We start from the raw sequence: 13,959 nt of genomic DNA, 5'->3' as shown, positions 1-13,959 counted from the left end.
ACATGTATCTACAATAAAAGGGAACATTTTAGAATTGTCATGGATTCAAAATACAATATTGTATGTGTTCTTTCCTATAATGTAAAATATATTGAGGAACTCGCGGTATTAACTGAGAAATTACTGGTTTTCTAGATATATTGAGCAAGTGTTGGTTTGCGGTGTGACGTCACAAAAACGATGACGTAGAAGGTTGAGATGTGGAGGCACATTTTAGACCCTCGTAGTCTATATCAGACGAACGCGGCTTTGGAGTTGTTAGCTTTATCTGGTAACACTGTGTAGCGTAGCTTCTGGAGGGGTAGATATGAGGAGTGCAGAAGAATATCTTGCTATAGCTTCATAGCTACGTTTAATGTGCAGAAGATTTCCCTTGGTGTAGAATTGAGTTATCATGGAGCTTCCACAACCTCCCCCCGGTAAGTTAATTTGCTTGACCAATGGAGAAAAAAATGTTCATATTCTGAGTGTCAAGTCGTTGGAATTGAAATAAGTTTATTGAGGTAAAATACACACATAGGGATGAGGTAGCTCAAGCTATTCTCACCCCGTTCAGTACAACGTGCTCATACATATATACACATACATATATATAGAGTATATATGTATATATATATATACATATATACTCAACATACACGGTTGAGAGGCGGGACCAAAGAGCCAGAGCTCAACCCCCGCAAACACAACTAGGTGAGTACATCACAAACAATAAACATATTGCCAAACATTCTGAGAAATAAACATATACATTTCCTCCTTTAAGTCGTTAATACTGCTAGAACACCATCACTCCCACTAAAAGTCTAACGCTGAAATGGGTAGAAGCATTCAAGAACTGTAGCTTGTTTCAGTAACATGTATTTGATCAAAGACTTAGGATTTTGTATGGAAAGAATCCCTTTATATATAACTGGTGGTCTGTGGGGGTCCGTCTAATTACCACAAGCTACACAAGCTTCACAAAGCTTCCTGGCAATACGTTAGTAATGAATAAATATGATATGTTAGGTTAGGCTGACCTAACCTAACCTAACTTAACCATACAAAACCTAACCTAACCTAACCTAACCGACGCTTGGATCGTCGACTTGATTTGGCGTCGCCAGCTCTTTATTTTTGTCTAATTTCTTTATAAAAATATACTTTTTCAGATTAAAATTGTTTTTTCGTGTTGTACATTCAGTACCAACATTATAATGAGTAAATATATCATATTTATTCATTACTAACGTATTGCCAGGAAGCTTGTGGTAATTAGATGGACCGGGTCTGTGGTATGGTGAGATGGTTCACAGGAACTTTGGCAAAGTTCGTTTTTTAATTGTCAAAACCATACATATTGTAAGATTGGGTTGGGTAAGGCTTAGTCAGTTTTAAAATATACTGGCAAAGGCTTTGGGATACTGTGTGGCGTATATCTAGTGGTCTAGCCAAGTTTTTAGCGAGTGTGTGCATGTGGGAATGTAAATAAATAATAAATGAATGTTTATTCAGGTAAACGTACATAAAAGATAAGTTACAAACAGGCTGTTAGATTTCTAGATAGAGCTAGTACATACTATGCCTAAAGCCACTAATACGCACAGCTTTTCGGGCAGACTAATTATAGACAAGGTTTTCAACAGAGCTGGTTTTCTAATTGTCAAAATCATATAGTGTTAGTTTAGGATATACTGTATTAGGTTACACACAGTTAGGTTAGGTGCAGTTAGGAATTTGTTAAAATCGTGTGGAGAACCGTCTTGTGCACACTAACACGATTCTAGCTTTAGGTTAAGCTGTATGGGGTTAAGTTGCATAAGGTTAAATAGGTTTTGAAATCTGTTGGCAAACCATCTTTACTTGCCTAGTTGTGCTTGAGGGGGTTGAACTTCAGTTCTTTTGTTGTGTCTCTTGACTATCAATCAATTGGTGTACAGGTTCCTGAGCCTATTGGATACTGTCATATTTACTACCACAGCCTCGTATGGAGTCTACCTCCACATCACTTGCTAGTGCATTTTGTTTGAATTGAATTTAACCACTCTGACACTGAAGTAATTCTTTCTAATGTCTCTGTGAATCATTAAAGTTCTAATTTACCACTTGTGTTCTAGTGTTTGTATTCCACCCATGCGAAATAGTTTCTTTATCTATCCCAATCAATTCCTATGAGAATGTGTACAACGTGATTTGCACTGATGTGTGTGAGTGAAAAAGAGCAGTGTGTGTTGTAACTGCTTAAGACAGCCGGAGTTGAGAGGATACTAAAAGGTACAGTAATCATCATCAATAAGCATTCGTAATTCATAAGGTGATGCAGTATCCCAAACAAAGACACTGCTGAGGCTGGGTGGCAAGAGTCATAGCAGGTCTATGGCATCGGAGGCTAGTGCTGCAGCCTGTCCTCTTACAAATTATGTTGCTTTTCACTCGTATGCGCTATGGCTAAAAATCGCAGAATTGGAATTTAAAAAAAAATGGAATTTAATTTTTCAAATGAAATGGACCCAAAGCAGTAAGTTTTGGGTCCTCTGGTAGGTTAGGAGAGCAGAAAGTTCTTCTAGGGTTTCAAAACATTATAAAAACCGTTAATTTAAAGTGTCCTCTCCTGACCTAACAGACTAAGCCAGAGAACCCAAAACAGAAAACAGAACAGTATGTCACTTTTGTGTGCCACTTTAATTTTCTAGTGCATCGATTTTAGCCTTGGTGTGTATACGAGCGAAAAGCAACATAATAAGTAAGAGGACGGGTCGAATGCTGCTGCTAAAATGAGATGATGATGGTGTTTGGCATATGTAGGGGGCCATGATAGCAATTGTTCTAGATGTACTCAGTGTTCCCTTGGAAGGTAAAACAGTATTTAGGCATGTCCATGCGTCATGTTGGTGGAAAGTAACTCTGGCTTTGCTGCACAAAAAACACTAGGTAGTCAAAGCTGTTAACTACTACATAAACAGGAGGATGGGTTGGATTTCAACAAAATCATTTCCCATTCAGTGGTTCTTGGTGAGCATCACATGATGTGCCATGCTGACTTCTGTGTCCATCAGAAAGATCAGTTTTTAAGTATCCTGGCCAGGGAGAATTTACCGGGCATCAATCCTTAGCTGTAGCCTCTGTTTACCCAGTAGTAAAATGGGTACCTGGTTGTTAAACAATTTGGTGAGGTCGTATTCCGGGGAATGTTTGGATTACGGACTTGCCGAAGCTCTGTGTGTGCTAGTGGCTGTGCAAGAATGTAAGCACTCTTGTACATGCACATTACATACATACAGTACATTATTAATGTTAATAATACTCAATATTTAACATAAACCTGAAAACTGTTTCAGCAGGAAGAATTTTTCTGTTAGACATGTGTGGAATAATGTATCAAAGTACACTTTTCTCTGATGCTTTGATGGAATTGTAGGGACAAAAATGCCACAAATTCTACATAATGGTTTACTTTTTACTTTTTTTTTCATATATCAATATAAATGTTGAATATATAGCATAGCCTACTGCTCAATTATTGTGAAAATTTTCTCAAGACACTTTATGGAAAATTTTATTTCTTCGTAATTTATTTTTGAAAATACAGTAAACTATTTAAAAGCCTAAAATAATTCATTGTCTTGTCAAAGATTGTTCATTTTAAAAGTATGATGCACATCCATGCCTGGTTGTTTAATAAAGTTCTGCTTCAAGCTTACGTGCCTGATATTCTTAGAAGATATTTTTAATTTTCCCATAGTTGCCAGTAAATGTTCTGATTGATTAGCCTGGACAAATCCTAATCTGGCCAGTTTTAATTTAACCAAAATTATCTTCCTATTTTGAGATCTATTTTATTTTGACCAATAAGCACTAGAGTTCCACTCATTGAATAGTGCAGTAGTACTTGGCTAAATATTTTAATGTTTTGAAATGTTTGTAAATTTTTTAATTTGCAGACCAAGAGTTGAAGAATATTATTGACAAGTTGGCACAGTTTGTGGCTCGCAATGGCCCTGAATTCGAGCAAATGACCAAAACCAAGCAGAAGGAGAATCCAAAGTTTAGCTTCTTGTTTGGTGGAGAATTCTTCAATTACTATCAGTACAAAGTTACAACAGAACAAGCAAGTGAGTAATCATGCTGCATTCTTAATGTTATCTAAGATAATTACTGACTTGTTAATAATAATAAGGTTTAAAAAAATGTTTATATATTTTTCTGATTTTTCATTCAGATACCCTCAAAGGTATGATTCACTTTGTCTCTACATAAGATTATGAATAGTCAGGCAGGATAATATTCTGACATTGGAACAAAACAGGAATTTTGAATATCCCTGCAGGGTCATTTATCCTAAAGTGCTAGGATCACTGGAAATCTCTCAATCTCTGAGAATGACCAACAAAGTTTAATTAAAAAAAAAGTTCGGTCTTTTCCAATCCATACCAGAGAGTGCCCACTAGTTGCAAGGTTCCCTGCCTGGCAACCTGCACCCCATTCCACCAGAGTGCACCATGTGCACTTGAGAGTTCAAAGACCTATAGTTCTTCACATTCTCCTCGACTATCGTGTTGTGGTTCAGCATTCAGGGACTAATTTGTAGTTAAGTTTGACCCTAAATAAAGTCTTGAATTGGTAGCCTGTGTTTTCACCATGAAGTCCCAGGAAGTTGCTGAGCTTTGTTAGCTAACGGTGTCTATATTACAATTTTTTCCTGGTTGTCTTTTTAATATGCTGCTGAGAATACCGTCTTAAATTACTTACAAAAACTTTCCTGCTTTTAAGATTTTGAGTTATATTTGCCAAGTGTGTTTTAATGACTTCATCTAAGCATTAATGTGTTGTAGCTTGTATTAAAAACTAACCCTAAATATTTCTTCCCTACTTGACATATATTGCATAGTCAAGGTTTGGTGGCTTATTGATAACTCTTATTACAGTTCTGTACAGTATTGAACTTTCCTTAGCTTCATTTTGTTCATTCCACTCTTAAAAGATGTTGAATGTACTTCTGATGGTCTGTCCTGTTTGTCTGATCTGAACAGGATGAGAGGTGAATGGGGCCTCCTTTCTGAGGATGCATTTGTCATTTTTCAAATGGACCTCTTTGTGTCTATAGAACTAAAAGCTGCATCTTGGTGTGGCTTCTTTCCACAGTTGCAAGATGGTTTCTATACATGTATATTTCTCCAAAACTTTGGTATGGTTTCTTTACTTTTCATGTGGATAGGAAGCAATGAATTTTCCTTCCACATCAGAACCTATTTGTGCTAGCTGTCATCTGCTAGCAGGTACATGTTAATTGAACAATTCAGATAGTGTCAGTGTTGAAATATTGTCTTTCCTGACTGCCCGTGATGTTATGGTCCTGGTGCAGTAAATATCACCTCGGGAAACAACAGAGTAATCTGCCCAGGAGCTTTTCATATTGACTGTTTTATTTTTTAATACTGTATTAGGTTCTGCTTTCCAAATTTCACCCTCACCCTTGTTGTGAACAAATAATCCATTCAATTATAGTGGTACAAGTTAGTATTAATGGTGTTTTTATTTATCCCATGTTCCTCATATATAATATTTTATATTTTCATAAAAGTATTAAAACATCGGCAAGCTCGTGAGCAGCAACAGCAACAGTCTCAACCCTCACAACAGCCTTCATTACATCAACCTCCGCCCCCTCCACAAGGAGCTTTCCCAGGTGGAGGTGGTTTTCCTGGTCCAAACTACCCACCTGCATATGGCTACCCACCTGCTTCATATCCTGAGCCTGAGTTGCCCCCATTCCCACAACCACCAGTAGCACCTGGAGGTTTCCCCCCGACGCAGTATGCTCCTCCACCCCCTTCAAGTGAGCCACCACCTGCAACATTTCCACCTGGTGATCCAAGTTATGTCACTTCCACACCTTTTGTTCCAACCAGTACAGCCGAGCCTCCATTCGTACATTCTACTCAGTCTTTCCCACCGCCACCACCTGGAGATGCAACATACACAGCGCCTCAGGTGAGTCTATTGGATCAGGAAATGTATTTTCATAGGATATGCAATTGAAAGCACATGATACAGACATAACTGAATTATGTCTTAATTACTTATACAGAAAATATGTACTTTACTGAAAAATATTACAGTACAGTTATTGTATTTGTGTAGTATCATTTGGAAATAATTATTTGTTTTTTCAAGGCTGGTGAACCAGGTGCTTTTACTAGCACTGCTCCAGGATATGCACAACCCCCACCACCTCCACCACCAAGTGTAACTATAGAGTCCATTACAAACCAGCAGCAGCAATTACAGGAGCAGATTCATCAAAGCGAACAGAATTTAGCCGCACAACAGTTGGTGAGTAGATGTTATTGCATCCTGCTTTTTTTCTGTTTTGTTACAGATATGCTTTTGTGCAATTCAAACTAGAATATTGTATATGCTTCAGCAATGTAACCACACCTTTATTGAAGTTCATAAATTTTTTTGTTGATGATATTCCTGGTATGGCTTTTTATTAGTTGTGTTTTTCATCGTTTATTGCGACTTAATCTTCCCTTAATATTAAGGTGCACATTCAAGTTCATGCATCTTCATTTATTTAACTTTTGTAATGGATATTTATATATAAAAATATATCTATGCTGTAGCTTTGATGCATTTATCTTGAATTTTTCTGGCTTTTAGTACAGTATCCACTCAATTTAACGGCCTCTTTTATACCGATCTGCTGGTATTAACGACCGGTTTGGGAGCCCAGTAGCTAGAGCCTGCTATACCGGTCTGCGGTCGATATTACCGACAGTCGGTATTGGGTTTGTTGTGGCATCAGCATCCCCTCACATGGCGACCAGGCCGCCACCGACCTGGATCGTCCAGAGTCATATATTACATCTTAATTTTCTTTTAAAATGATTCACTTTAATGAAGAAAATTGTAAATTATTATTAATAAAATATTTTGAAACAGTTTTTATTAAGCAAAAGTCTTTGTTTTCTTAATAAATACCTTTTATAGTATGTATAGGCACTAGGTATTTTTTTTCCCACGGACCTAGTATGTACTCCGCCGGCCATGTGTTCCCATTGTTTACCGTGAACTCGCGCGGCTAGCTTCAATTGTGAAGGATATTACTGTACTGTAATTGTGATCTTTTTAATTTACAAAATGCCAAAAGTTACCCAAAGGAAGCGCCTGACGGTTGCACAGAAGCTGGAGTTAATTAAGAAACTTGATAAAGGATATTCTCATGCACGACCAGCAGCAGAGTTTAACATCGGGAAAAGTACAGTAAGTGACATCAAGAAACAGAAGGATACTCTATTAAAATATGCCTGAAAATAAGTGTACATACAGTATGTACCCTGTATACAACATAAACAATATAAAACAAGCGCTGCAGAGGATGACGTAATCTTCACAGCTTCGTAATCTTCAGCTTCATTAAAAGTAAGTCAATTTACCAATTTTATTATAGTATTACAAGATATTAATTGTTTTTTTTCAACAAAAGCTACATATTAGTCTCTGCAAATGTATATTCTATCGTCAGCAGAGAAAAGGTGAGCTCAAAATATTTCGTCTTGGCTAGCTCTCAGTGACAAGGCTCGATCGCCATTGTTATGGCATGGCCGCCACAGCGTGTGTTGTAACATTAAAAGTCAGTCAATTTACCAATTTTATTATAGTATTACAAGATATTAGTTGTTTTTTTTCAACAAAAGCTACATATTAGTCTCTGCAAATGTATATTCTATCGTCAGCAGAGAAAAGGTGAGCTCAAAATATTTCGTCTTGGCTAGCTCTCAGTGACAAGGCTCGATCGCCATTGTTATGGCATGGCCGCCACAGCCTGTGTCGTAACATTAAAAATACATTACCTGCACTGTTCAGGGTAAATCAAAACACATCTCTAAAATTTTATTAAGACAATATTAACTCGCTGATTGATACATGAAATATTTTTCAATACAAAGGAATGAATCAATTTTTTCCCACCCATCTGGACTTGATCAGAGCGTGTTTACACATCATCCATGCAGCAGCCAGCAACTGGCTTAATCGTCGGCCGTGCACTAAATTGGAATGCAATTACACAATGAACTTTATTTAATTTTAGTTATACAGTATAAAATATATCCTACCTGAATGTTACTTGAAAAATTACCCGACCCGACTTAACGTCGGAAATAACGGAGCTCCGTAAATAACGACTTGGGCTCAGCCCCATATAGGCTGTTAAATTGAGTGGATACTGTATTTGAAACCTTGCTATCTCAATTTGTATAAAATTTGTTGGTGTGTTTATTTTTCTCAGTTTGACTTGATTTATATAAAAATTGAGTATCTCCAGTTAGTTTATTCATGTTAAGTCATGCTGTACTATGAATTGGGTTAGCAAATTACTGTATTGTTACAGTATCAGCAATAACTAACATATTAATTGCTAATAATAATAATACTGATAAAGTCAGTAATGTTGATACTGTTCAGCTGTTTAGTTTAAATTAAAGCTCTGTATTTGCTGTTCATTTAGCCTTGCTTTATGCAAGGTACTTCAAATACTTTAATTGGATATTAAATATGCATCTTTGTGTGTGTGTGTGTGTTTATAAATTATTCTCTTCAACTAGTTTACAGCTAGGCAACAACTAAATAACACTAAAAGAAAAAAGTCCAATCATTTATCTTTATCGTAGACTGCATAGTTACCTGCCTTGAAACGCTAATACAGAGCACCACTTGGTTTCTGAACCCCTTGGGGACGAGACCCGTCGGTTATCATGTAAGTTCGTAAACGAGAAATGAAGGAAAAAAATAAATTGGAAATGTAAAAAAAAAGGATAGAAAAATTCACGAATAAACTCTAGGGGAAAAATCGACAGGTTCGTAGCATAGTTCGTAGCATAATGCGACCATATTTTGTTTGTACTCGCCAATAAGTGAAGTCCTGATCTGCTTATGTTGATGATCGATGTTGATGAAGCATAGTTATTTACATGGAAGAGGTGTTGGTGGATGTTGATGGTGTTGGGTTGACTGGGTCAACATGTGATGAGTTGGGTGCATACGCCAGTACAAACTGTCTCATTAGCATTATAAATTTGCTCTGGAGACCAATTTTGTTCCTGCACCATCTCCGCAAGTTTACTTGCATACTCATCAGCACCAACAACATCGGCAGATTGTCTTTCACCATGCACTTTAATGAACCTAATGCCATGACGGGTTTTTAAGCTTCTGAGCCATCCATCACTGTATACACACTTTTGAGTAATTTTCATTGCTTGGTGAAATTCACGCGCCTTTTCCACGAGCAGCCAGCCTGCCACTGGCTTCTTCATCACCTCACGCCTCTGTTTGTACCACTCCCACACTGCGTTATCAACACTCTCCGCCTTTGCTTTACTTACTACCTTTCTATTCTGTATTGCCTTACAGCTTTCACTTTTAGAGAAATAGTAAAAAATGATGGGTTTAGCCGTAAGAAGATCAAAAACAGTACTTTTACTAATGCCATATTCAGCACACACGACACTTCTCGGGACACCGCTCTCCACCTTCTTAATTATTTCAGCTTTCTTTTCAAATGTCATCACTGACCTCTTTCTTTGACATAACCTGCTTGTTGATGCTTTCACTGACACAATGTGTGCATTTGGAGCCGACGTGGTGCACGGATGTTCCTTGATTGTGCTGATTTGTAAAACAAAGTCACGGAATGAACACTCCAGTCTTGTGACAAATTCAAACAATGGGAACAATAGGCCGTGAATCTGTGACATCACAGGGTAGCAGGCACCAGAGTGGTGGCGCAAGATACGGTCAGTGGGCAAACTAAATCGTCTCCCACCCACCCACCACCACAGGCCGGCGCGACGCTTGTCTGGCCGCTTCCTCACCTGAACTTGGTTCGTGTAAGGTAACTCCCACCCCAGCCGGCGTGAGGCTTGGCAGACTGCTTCTTACCCGAAGTTAGTTCATGTAGCGTGACTCTCCAACCCCAATCGGGAAACTGGAAATTTCGGATAACTGAAGTTCGGAAACCAAGTGGTGCTCTGTACATGTAAACTTGGTAGAATAAAAGTGTTATCGTCCCACTTGAGCAAAGTGTTTACAGCAGGATTAGTTGTTAAAACTCCTGTCAAGGCATGTGTACTTTTTGTACAAATATTTATTTTCCCTGATGTAATTAAAGTTGCATTTTTTATGAATATGGTACTGTACTTGTTTTCTATCCGTTCTTGAACTTATGTTCAGCCCAGAAATATTTGTCAATACTATATTTACAGCATTTATTTTTAACTATTGTATTTACTATTTTTTGGCAGGTTTTGGAGCAACAAAAGGATGGCCAAGTGAGAGAGGGTATATATGTTGCCAGAGGTGAAGTTTTGCGCAATGAGGCCTCTGATCTGGGTTTCTCCACTCATGAATTAGATGAACTTCTTGGCCCAATCACAGAATCTTGTACCAAGGACTCCATATCTAATGGCAAACATTGGATCTTCACTAATGCCCAGTCTCCATCAAAAAATCAGTGGCTTGCACGATACTTGTTATGGAAGTAAGACTGACGGGGTTTGTTTTATAATGATGTAAAACTGATTTTGAATATTTTTAAAGGTGTTTTCACTTGTTGGTTGTTCTTATATTTAAATATGAACACATGGTAATCACTCATTTTGATTCACATATCCAGTAGCTAATTGGTAAACATTCTTCCAACAAGTATTTCATTTTTATTGAAAACAATTTCAGACGGAATTGAATATTTGAGCTATTTCTTTATCAAAAATTTACTTGGATTCAGTCTGTGGACAGGTTTTGTTGATAAAATGTTTGAAATCATTTTTGCACAAATCCAATCCTATAACAAGGCAAAAGCTAACTGCATCCAGCACTAGAGGTGTGGGGAAATGCGTTGCATAGATAAGCTAAGTGAATTTAACTCTTCAACGATTCATAGCAATCAGTGGTGCGCATGGCGACCAGGGATGCTTTTAGGTCTAACATAAGATTCAAAACTCCCCGGGTACACGAGGCTCAAATCAAACTTCTCGGGTCTCCTGTTAACAGATGCCATTCTGGACAAAAATTCTGGGCACCCCTCCTGGATGTGAGGGCTAACACAGCAACCACTTGTAGTGCATGCAGTAACGTCTCTAGCACCAACCATTCTAAAATTGTGTGCATGTGGGGTGGGGGGGGGGGGTACAATAGTGCCCATTTATAAAGATTTCTCAGAACAACTTGCTAATAATTAAGTTAAATTCCAAGATGTGGTTAAAAACAAAGTTGATAACATAGTTTTGCAATCACTTTGTCCTAGCTTTGTATTCTGGTTGGGGAAGATTTACTGCGCACCCATTCTTAACTGTAGCCTCTGTTTATCCAAAAGTAAAATGGGTACCTGGTTGTTTAACGATTTGGTGCGTCGTATTCCGGGGAATATTAGGATTTAGGACTTGGCCGAAACCCTATGTGTGCTAGTGGCTGTGCAAAAATGTAAGAACTCTTGTGTATACAAATAAATAACAAATCATTTAAAAGTACTGTGTAGTTTTTGTTGAACTAGTTAGGATACTTACAAAAAACTCTCATTAAAAAAGAACGTAACTATGAACTTTGTTGTCTTTTCAGAGCTACAGCCAATAGTGGTCCATTCAATCACAAGTTACACATCATATACTTAATGAATGATGTCCTTCATCATTGGTAAGTTCAATTATCAGTGTTATATTGCAATTATTTTGTTCATTGTGTTATTAGTTTGTGGAATTCGGGTGTAAGATATTGGTAATGTCGTTGGAATTTATCTTGACATATTTCCAGCTGATGAATCTGTTTAAGGATAGAAATTGATACACTAAAATTTATATTCCTAAAGACAAAGCTTATGATTTATTCTTAATTTTTTTTGTGTAGTGGCTGATAGAATTAACTTTAAAATTCAGTTGATATTTATAAATACATTAAAGTGAAGTTACAAGTCAAATGAGGCTCATTTTTGAAGATAACATAGTACACAATTTATTTTCATACATAAATCATTTTGAAAATCAATGGACATAAACCTTAGGATGTTATTTGTCAAACTTGAGAAAGAGCATTTATAGTATTTGATCACTATACAATGCAGTACAGTAGTTATAAATGTGTGTTTCTGCTTCTGAAAACGATACTCAAGCCATATCACTGAATAATTACCTATAAGTGCTGGAATGAAAAAATAACCAGGACTGAAAATAATCACATAATAGTTTTTTATGAGAAATGTCTTCAAGGAGAACACACAGTGGGTGGAAGTGACGAGTGAAATGTGTAGGAAGTGAGGTCAGGTCATTGATAAAGAATATAGGAGCACTTGTAGAGAATTAACCCCTGCACTGTGCATCGGGTTTCGGCAAAAAACTTCTTAATGCAATTGTCAAGACATATTTTTATTTTTATAAATATTCAGGTAAAGTTGATGTCAAAATGTTTCCAAACTTAATTATTTTAATTTAAAAACACAGAGTAATGAAAACATTAAAAAACATTTAAAATAAAGCCTAATTAAAAAAAATTAGCACAACTCTCAGAGCGCCTAAAGGCGCTTTGCGCAGTGCGGTGGTTAAATAGTTTGTAACATAGGGACAACATGGATTCAGAGGGAAGAACTCTTGTCTGTGTTATGAGTGTTCCCTAACTAGATTGTTCCCTCCCCCCCCCCTCATCCCCCGCAAAAAGGAGAAAGAAAGATGGGTAGTGTGCATCTTCCTGGACTGCAAATGGCATTTGATGTTTCTGAATTATGGTTGATGGATTAGGTTATTGTAAATACTTTCTCTTCTTTTAGTGTGAGAAAAAATGCTGATGATCTGAAGGAAGCATTACAGAAGGTTTTGGCACCCATGTTTTGTAATGCCATGACGGTTGCCTCCGAGGACCAAAAATCTAAGCTGGACAAGGTAATGGTTTAACATGAGTAAGATTTGTTGGATTTTTGTACAACTTTTACCTTCATGTTTAATTTTTCTTTTTTTCTTTTGGGAATTTGTAGAAAATGTTAAATGTACTGCATTAATTTCTAGACTACACGAGCGAGGCGCGTGTTGCTATCAAAGCAGAAGGGCTTGTGAGATTTTGATGGTTTTAATTTAATTTATATTTTCATACTATGATACTCGTATTAGCCAAGAGTTTCTGTACAGTACTTGCATCATATAAATTGGAAACCTTATTGCATTACCAACGCCTGCTCAGGTTAGATAACGCCTTTCCAGGAAAGAACGTAGGATAACTAGAAATAAAATATTTTAAAACTGTTGTACTGCACTAGTAATGTAGTTAGTTTGTGCAGTTTTTATGATTATGATAATTTCTATTTATAGAACCGAGCTTTAATATATAAAACTAATTTATAAACTAATATATAAAAAATCTTAAAGATATGACATAATTAATTCTTGTTTTTTTCCTTTAACATCAGCTCTTTAAATCTCAGAGGTACATATTGCCAATTTATATTTTCTCATTCACACGGTTTCAATTGGGGGAAAAAGGAACCACTCGCAACTTAATTTTAGTTATTCCTTCAAAGTGATCTGATCAGATCTAACTAACCCTCTTGCTATTCAGATCATTTTTTTTTTCTATACTAGCCAGGTTAAAGACTTGCAGGCCACATTCTTATTCTGGCTCCGATGTGGCCGGGTCATCCCTGATTTCTTGCCCTTGTTGTTCAAACTCCCTTTCCTTCTTGTGGCTCTGCCACAGGAAGCACATTTGATATTTTTAGTCTGTGACATTTCAGTTGCTGTCACTATGGGAATCAAAAATAAACTTGGAAGATGTGGTATTGTTGCAGCTGAAGAATCCAGTAGAGTCTTGGGCAGCTTCTGAGAAAGCCCTCATTGATGAGTTTCCTCAGGTTGTGGCAACCATCAATCAGCACATAGATGCCACCTTTGAGGTTAGTTAAACTTTATTTATGGTAATTATTTTTTCTGTGCTCGC

At 37.1% G+C, this 13,959-nt stretch overlaps 1 protein-coding gene across 6 annotated transcripts in view; it reads left to right on the top strand.

The window, feature by feature from the left end:
• The first annotated feature begins 220 nt into the window (after window positions 1-220).
• The window catches only part of LOC123745063 (calcium homeostasis endoplasmic reticulum protein), a 40,561-nt gene continuing 26,822 nt past the window's right edge, over window positions 221-13,959 (top strand). For 2 of the 6 annotated variants that reach the window (XM_069306230.1, XM_045725362.2), the window contains exons 1-8: window positions 246-419; window positions 3,924-4,094; window positions 5,564-5,973; window positions 6,157-6,315; window positions 10,290-10,525; window positions 11,602-11,676; window positions 12,800-12,911; window positions 13,811-13,915. In XM_069306230.1, the coding sequence (XP_069162331.1) occupies window positions 395-419; window positions 3,924-4,094; window positions 5,564-5,973; window positions 6,157-6,315; window positions 10,290-10,525; window positions 11,602-11,676; window positions 12,800-12,911; window positions 13,811-13,915 (1,293 nt within the window). In that variant the 5' untranslated portion in view covers window positions 246-394. Of the gene's footprint in view, window positions 420-3,923; window positions 4,095-5,563; window positions 5,974-6,156; window positions 6,316-10,289; window positions 10,526-11,601; window positions 11,677-12,799; window positions 12,912-13,741; window positions 13,916-13,959 lie in introns of all 6 variants that reach the window. The other 4 variants (XM_069306228.1, XM_069306227.1, XM_045725361.2 and 1 more) reach the window with 3 other exon arrangements.

This window comes from Procambarus clarkii, chromosome 57 (assembly GCF_040958095.1).
Source record: "Procambarus clarkii isolate CNS0578487 chromosome 57, FALCON_Pclarkii_2.0, whole genome shotgun sequence".
NCBI classification, from domain to species: Eukaryota; Metazoa; Arthropoda; class Malacostraca; order Decapoda; family Cambaridae; genus Procambarus; species Procambarus clarkii.
Note: the sequence above shows the minus strand (reverse complement) of the source record. Positions and strands in the feature narration are given on the sequence as shown.